The following is an 8088-nucleotide window of genomic DNA, read 5'->3' as shown; positions in this document are numbered from 1 at the left end:
ATAATCTATTTATATAAATATGACTTACCAACTATTAGCAAGCATTAACTGGAATTGCATTTTTCCTTCTGATGTGGCAAGTTCTAAAAGGGTTTTAAAACTCTAAAGCAATAATAGTCCTAATAATAAGTTTGCTTTCACGTGAGGCCAGGAACATAATAAACTGAAGCAAGAATAGAAACAAAATCCGGGGAATCAAGAGATTTCTTAAAAGCAAACCATGCCAGGCAAGTGAACAGATTCCACTGGGAAACATGTTGGAAACATGCCACTTTCAACTTTCAATGAGATAAAAGCATTCAATAGTGTATATAGAGAGACAAGGCACCCTGGAAAGAAGATGTGGTCTTAGAGACCCAAAAGGTCATTTCCATCATGAGTTGTGTTGCTTCACAGCAGTGACCATTCCTTTGCACTAGTACCTTATACTTATGCATTATCCTCACCACTTCCCTCTCTCAAACATCATATACCTATGAACTGAAACACATGGTATTTCAGTCTGTTATTTTTCCTTAAAAGAAAAAGAAGTGTACATCACTGTTGAACTATAGTGGTATATATTGTTATTAAGAAAAAAGAAAGATAGTCTTCAAGAGAAATGTGCACAGCGCAGATCTTAGATACATTTAAGGAAATGGGGTACGTTTATGGCTTTGTTCCACAATAACATTAGCAGTCTTCGATGAGGGAATGGCCATTGTAATTTCATAGCAATTAATCTGTAGATCAATGGGGGAAAATAAAAGCTGGAGAAGTATATTTGCTTCAAGTGGAAAAGGTGGAGTACATTTAGGTTGAACAAACAGAATGTACCTTATGTAAAAAAGTTATAAGGCAAAATATGAGCCAATATACACAAATCTATGATATGTGTTATGCCTTTTGTTCTTCTTTCCCCCCCGGAGGACATTTCCAGAACTATGATACAGAAAATACACATATTTATGTACACACAGACACATATACAGATACACCCACAGCTGATAAACTAGAAGACAGGATGAAGGAAAGACTGCAAATATACTGAACAAAAAATAAGTGTTAGAAAATTCTTAGAGGGGATTTTTATAGTTTTTTAAAAAAATTTTTATCGTCATATATTACAAAAGAGTTTGACCTCCAGAACCTCTATTCCCCACTGCATTAATATTATACATAAACCAAACTGGAAGTTTAAATTACAAGATTAGGCATAGTATGCCGCTCGAAGATTGTGTTGCCAAATTTGTTGAGGAGGCTTGATAATTACCCTTTATAACTAAATCCTCAGAAATAACTTTTAACAAATTATACCACCATGATTTTTGTAAATTATTGAAATGCTTTGTATTTTAAACTGGTCTATATGAGAGTTGGTATCTTTCAACTCTTGAAAATGTGTTTCCTGTCCATTTACTACTATGCAAAAAGCAGTCCCACATTTAGCTTTAAAGGACTGTCTCAGATTTATTCCCTCCCTCCTCCCTGCTCATTTTGTCCCTCCCTTGCCTAGCAACTGGTTACCCCAGTAATAGAATTATAAGTCTTCTAAGCAGTTGGTTCCTGGCTTCATTTGAGTTGCCAAGCCTCTCTAAGTCAGAAGGACGGTTTCTTTCTCCAGACACACTTGGCCTGTGTGGGTGTTCAGCTGGTTTTCTATATTGCCTCATGAGTAAATACTGACCATATTTCTCCATGGCTTGTACTGAAAATGTGTAAGTACAAAACAAAGTACAACTCTTTTTATTTTGGATGTAAAAGGCAATTTGAATTGGTTTACTGTTGTAACTAGGGAAAGGACTTGAGGGTTGAAAGGGAGGTGGGATGGGATCACAGGAAAAGCCTTAAAGGATATAAATTTAGGTACTAAGAGTACTGAATTTAAGAGTAGAGATTTTATAAATTTTTCTAAATGTAATTTTGCAACAGAAGTAACATATTCTTGATCTAAATAGTGGAACTTGAACATGAGGAAATTCTTGCTCTAGGATGTGGTGTGGGTTAAATTAGGGATAATTTAACCAAAATTGTAATGACTATTTGATGCTTCATAAGGTATGTTTGTTGGCATACCTAAGCTTCTTTGATTTCTGTGGAGAAAATAAAAAGTGTTTTCCCTAAGAAGATTTTCTAGGGCATTCTTGCCAGAATCTGAACGCCATTCATATTGTGTCATAGATCCTGTAAAGAATCAAAAGAGCTGGTATTTTCTGTCATATGCTCGCTAAGAAGCAATCTGAGTCATCTATCTGCCTTGAGGAAGTGGAGGATTGGAGCATACCCACAAGGCATCCATAAAGGCCAATAATATAGCCCAGTGCTAAAGGGGTGTCCTTGGAAAAGGTCAATGGGCTAAAAAAGTATTTGACTCACTATATATTGCAGTTTATAGGGTATTCCCTTTTTCACTGGTGTATTCCAGCAGTTGAGCCAATAGCATATTTCAGATATTCTATGGTCACTGCATGAGCATTTATATTAACTTTTTAAAAAAAATAACTTTATTTATTTATTTATTTTTATGTGGTTCTGAGGATTGAACCCAGTGCCTCACATGTGCTAGGCAACTGCTTTACCGATGAGCCATAACCCCAGCTCCTTAGATTAACTTTCTTTTTTTTTTCTTTTAATTTTTGTTTTTGCAAGCTTTGGAGGGTATGGCCCTTCTGTTGCAGTGGTAGCTGTCAACAAAAATGGGAACAAGGATCTGAGTCCTGATGACCCCCTCCAGTGTCTGAATTCCATGCAGAAGAATGATGAGGATGGTGCTGAGAACTGGGGCTGCCCTCGCATCCCACTACGACCACCCTTGAATATGCTGACTGATCTGGCCGGAGACCAGCTGAAGGGCCCTGATGAGAGAACAGGATCCAGCATTCCTGATCTTTCAAGAGCTGTCAGACAACCCTGTGGGTTACCACCTGCTGTTGTAGAAGAGTCCCTAGCAACAGAGGGAGTAAATAGCTCTGAGGGGTTGGCAAGCTGGAGGCTGAAGGGACATGATTCTATTAATGTATCCCAGAAAGTCTCTGGCAGCTCTCCAGCACTGATGGTAGGGGGCACAAGGGTCAGCAGTGTGACTAGTGAGAGAGGTGGCAATACTGCAAAATCAGTCCCAACTTTGCCACGGAGCCAAGGGTTCTTTCCACTTAGGGGACCACAAGTAAGAGGTCCTTCATTTGTCCCCACCCTTAGATCAGGGATAATGATGGAGGTACCATTGGGTAATACTAGAATGGCCTGCAATAATGGAAGGTTGGCTCATGTTTCTTTCCCACCTGCGAGCCCAAGACACCCAGGGCCTATGCCTATGTCTTCAAGTGTTCCAGGTTTACCTTGCTCTACTGCTCATTGCTTCATACCTGCCCCACCTCCAAGTTTCAATCCATTTTTCATTAAGCCTATTGCTTTTGCACCTCCCCCAGTATTTGGTCCTCCGCTGTCACCTTATTTTGCTCATTTGCATTCTGGAAGAATGCCTTTTCCTGCATCTTTAAACAAAGAGCTCAAGTGATAATAAAAATGGAAAGAAGAAAGTCAGAGTTTTGGGAAATAGCTTTAATTCACTTGATTACATGTTGATATTTGAAAATCTTTACCCTCCAAAATCTGTTTCACACTAGTGTGCCTTACAAAACTGGATGCTTAATAAAGATTTCAAAGTTTAAAACATTGTACATTTTTTAAAATGTCTGTCTGGGAGCCTCAACCTTGGATTTTTTTTCCTATTTTTTAAAGCAATTGAAACAGTGTTTTCTAAATGACTTAGATGAATCCATGTCACTGTTTACTAACAACTGTTGCTGCAGGGTGGCTGTGGAGAGAGCACCTGGGCCTTGTTAGCCCATGTCTAGGGTGGGGAATACTTATACACCTAAGATTAGGAGTATTATTTGAAGCTTGATGAATACATTAAGTTAAGATCCATAAAGGCAGGCTAAGGGTCCAGATAATAAAGAAAAATGTACAAAATAATAAGAGAAGATGAGACTAAGGTCAGAGTATCATAGCCAACATTTTACTGTTAGAGGCAGAAGCAAGCTGAACTAGCAAGGATTAAGAAAGAAAGGGAAAGATGAGTGTGTTAGTTTTTCATTGGTGTGATAAAAATTCCTGACAGGAACAACTTATAAGTGGAAAAGTTTATTTTGGGCTCGTGGTTTCAGAGGTTCAGTTCTTGTTGGCTGATTCTATTGCTGTGAGTCTGAGATGAGAGAAAACATCATGGTGGAAGGATGTGGTGAACTGAAGCTGCTCAGTTCATGGTAGTCTGGAAGGAGTTAGGGAGAGAGAGAGAGAGCAAGGAGTCAGGAACAAAAGAATCCTGAAGGGCACACCCTCAGTGACATACTTCCTCCATCCATGCCCCACTTGCCTATAATTTTAACCCAGTAATTTATTCAAATTATCAAATGAATTAATCCACTGATGCGGTTATAGCTCTTAAAATATAAATATTTCATCACTGAACATTTCTGCATTGTCTATCACATATCTAAACTATAACATTCCACCCATGGCCCCCTAAAACTCATGCCCACTTCATAATGAAAAGATACATTTAGTCCATCTCCAAGAATCACCTTGGTCTCCCCAGTTCCAACACTGCCCAAAAATTCAAGTTCAGTGTTTCCTCTGAGACTCAAAGCAAAATCTTAGCTGTAAGCCCCTGTAAAAATCAAAGCAAATTACAAGTATCCAATATACAGAGACATAGAGTAATCATTTGCATCACAAAAAGTGAGGCAAACAGAGATATAAAGTAGGGATGGGACCAAAACAAGACCAAATCCCAGCTTGGCAAACAAGTCCTGTAGCTCCACGTGCAGAATCTCCGGCACGTGATTTTGAGATGTGATCTCCAAAGGGCTTGGGCTTACAGCCAATGTGGCCTCCCTCAGTCTGGATCTGCTCCCTTCCTACAGGTTTCCCAGGTATATTTTCTAAGTTACTGTCATCTCTTAATCCTGGAGGTCTCGTTCATACATTGCCCTTTCCAGGCTGTCCATAGGGATTCTGATAATGTCACACTTTGCTGGCCTCCCAGGCCTTCCTTAGAAATCTTGTTGGGAGTCTTTGCGATGCCTTAACTCCAAATTCTGCATTCCTGCAGAACCAGCACCAGTGCCATGCCAAAGTCTGTTGCAAACTTAAACAGTTAGCTGGACCTCCTTGGACCAGGTAGTGCCCATTGACTATCTGGTCACAGATGCCTTAACTCCAAATTCTGCATTCCTGCAGAACCAGCACCAGTGCCATGCCAAAGTCTGTTGCAAACTTAAGCAGTTAGCTGGACCTCCTTGGACCAGGTAGTGCCCATTGACTATCTGGTCACACATTGAAACAAATCATAAGGAAACAACTTCCTAGGTACCCCTGTGGGGGGAAGGTATCACCATGATCTCTTTTCAAGTGACATTTTCATTTTAACACCATCGAACCTGCCATGAGTATAGTTATACTGATTTCTGAGATGCATTCAAAGAACGCAAAAAAATTTTTTTTCTGTGAAAAACATTTAGCTTCTCTTTAGTGGGGGTAATCACCTCAGTAAACATAAATTCCCTGGCCCTGATTTTACAGTGGTTCTTCTCTGGTGAAACTGCAACCTTTTTATATGTTTTTGCTAAGCTCTCTGCTCCTTATTCTCATAATAAGCCTGGTTAAAAGGCTTATTATGAGATGCTCATCCCACTGCCTAAACGCACCATCTGAATGCCTTGAAATTTTCACTGCCAGATTAACTAGTCCATCACTTTAAAATTCACCCCTTAATAAAGTCTCAGGACATGGACAACATGTAGACAAATTATTTGCTGTAATGTAACATGTGTGACCTCTACTTCAATTCCCAGTGGATTCCTCCTTTCCCCTCTGATACTTCATGAGCACAAACTTTATTGTCCTCAACTTTATTTTCATTCTGGCCTTCTGAACAAACACCAGGAAAACCCATTAAGTTCTTCTCAAAACATTCTAAGGCTTCTCCATGCTGTGTTTCAAAACATTTCCAAAAATCCTGTAAACTAGTTCCAAAGGTGTTTGAACAACATGGACAAATTTGTCCCAGCAATGACCCCACTTCTAAGTACCAATTCCATTATTAGTCAGGTTCACATGGCTGTGATCAAAATACCTGAAAAGAACAAGTTTAGGGAGGACAAATTTATTTGGGGCTCAGTGCCAGAGATTCAACCCATGGATGGCCAACTCCGTATCTCTTGGATCTAAGTGAGGCAGAACATCATGGTGGAAGGACATGGTGGAGGAAAGTTGCTCACCCTATTGTAACCAGAATGCACACAGAGAGAGAGGCAACAGGAGGACAAGGCACAATCTAGAAGGGCATGCCCCCAGGGACCCACCCCCAGCCATACCCCTCCTGCTTATAGTTTTCATCCAGTTAGTTCATTCAAATTATTAATCTATCACATGGATTAATTCACTGATCAGATTACATCTCTCATAATCGAATCCTTTCACCTCTGAACATTCCTGCATTCCTAACATGAGCTTCTCAGGGAACACTTTATATCCAAATTAGAACAATGGGAAGTATTAGACCATTATTTCAATATGAAATAGTGTTTGAAATCTCAAATTTCCACTTTTACCAAGTTAATAGAATATATAGGGTCAGCTTAATTACAGCCTAGGGACAAAGTGGGAAATGTTAGATAGATCCTTTCAACAATTTTGTGAACAAACGTCTATTATTTTATGCTGAAAACATTTAATTGCAAACTAAAATATTTTGCTGATGTGGAATTACTTTCTCAGCTACTGCTGTTTGTAATACTCATAATTTGCTACAGCATGCCATTACAATGACGGATCTGAGAGATTATTAAAAGACCCAAATGGTAACATTCAAGTGAAAAAAATATAGGCACAACATGAAGGATGGAAAGTTGCCTCTTTTGACTACTGTATAATTTAATTCAGAATATAAATGTGCCTGAAACATACCACAACTGTAATGAATATCCAGCAAATCGGAAATATCTCCAGAAGAAGATTCTTTTTTAAAAAACATTGTTTTTTTTTAAGTTGTAGGTGAACACAACCCTTTTATTTATTTATTTACATGTGGTGCTGAGAATTAAACCCAGTGCCTCACACATCCTAGGCGAGTGCTCTACCACTGAGCCACAACCCCAACCTCCAGAAGATGGTTCTTAAATGAACATTTTTTGTGTCTAGTGTTGATGGTGTAGGCAATGTAATAGCTAGAATCTGACAAAAGATGCATATCCAAAAGACACCTACCTTATTAAGAAAATCATTAATGGATATTTAGTGCCTATAACGGGTTCTTTGCTAGTATGAAAAGAAGGATACATGGATTTCTAAAGTTTTTTTTCCATTTGTGTCATAATTGGTCATTCTAAATGCACAGGTGGTGGTGTAAGACTTAGCAGGAATATCTGAATAGAGCTTGATAGAGTTTCTCTCACTCTGTGTATATCCTGAAGCTGGCAGGATTCCATCAATTCACTGTGGTGAGTTGAGAAGGAGTATTCAGAAAAACATTTGACATCTGCTCACTATGAGGTAGCTTAGTCCCAGTGTACCAAATACTTATTGAATTTTCAGCCTTAATGAACAGAGGAGTTGGGCATGCTTATAGTCATCAAAACTATCTTTTGAGCCAGATGTTAAAAGATATTTTGACAAGAAATCAAAATGTTGTGTCAATGGCAGTGCTGCATCTCCAAAGACTTGCCAAAAGGTATGGTGACAGGAGGACACAATCCTTTCCTTCTTAAAGGAAGTAGCTCAGATAAACTCTCAAGAAGACCACTTACAATTACAGCAATCCATGACAAATTCACTATAAAAGAAAGTGCCACAAACACAATCTCCTTTTCAACCTTCTGTTTTCCTTCCTAACACCCTGTATATGTTAATTATTTTCTATGTCATTGCTAAACAGTGAACACCTATAGTAAACAAAAAAGATATCTATTAGTAAATTGAGTCATTGAAGTTTTATTTTTAACTCTGTTAGAGGGTATATATATTGTTTTCTTTAGTTTATTTAGATCTTCACGACTATGTAACAGGTTTCAATGAAGTCAAGTATTAAATAAGCTTAGGTTCCTG

At 38.6% G+C, this 8088-nt stretch overlaps 1 protein-coding gene across 1 annotated transcript; it reads left to right on the top strand.

Moving 5' to 3' along the window:
- The first annotated feature begins 1624 nt into the window (after positions 1 to 1624).
- Prr32 (proline rich 32) lies at positions 1625 to 3502 on the top strand. Its single transcript, XM_026409308.2, has 2 exons — positions 1625 to 1697; positions 2629 to 3502. Exons 1-2 carry the CDS (start codon positions 1678 to 1680, stop codon positions 3494 to 3496), a joined length of 888 nt encoding a protein of 295 aa, XP_026265093.1. The 5' UTR covers positions 1625 to 1677; the 3' UTR covers positions 3497 to 3502.
- The last annotated feature ends 4586 nt before the right edge of the window (positions 3503 to 8088 follow it).

Source organism: Urocitellus parryii, chromosome X (genome assembly GCF_045843805.1).
Source record: "Urocitellus parryii isolate mUroPar1 chromosome X, mUroPar1.hap1, whole genome shotgun sequence".
Lineage (NCBI taxonomy): Eukaryota > Metazoa > Chordata > Mammalia > Rodentia > Sciuridae > Urocitellus > Urocitellus parryii.
Note: the sequence above shows the minus strand (reverse complement) of the source record. Positions and strands in the feature narration are given on the sequence as shown.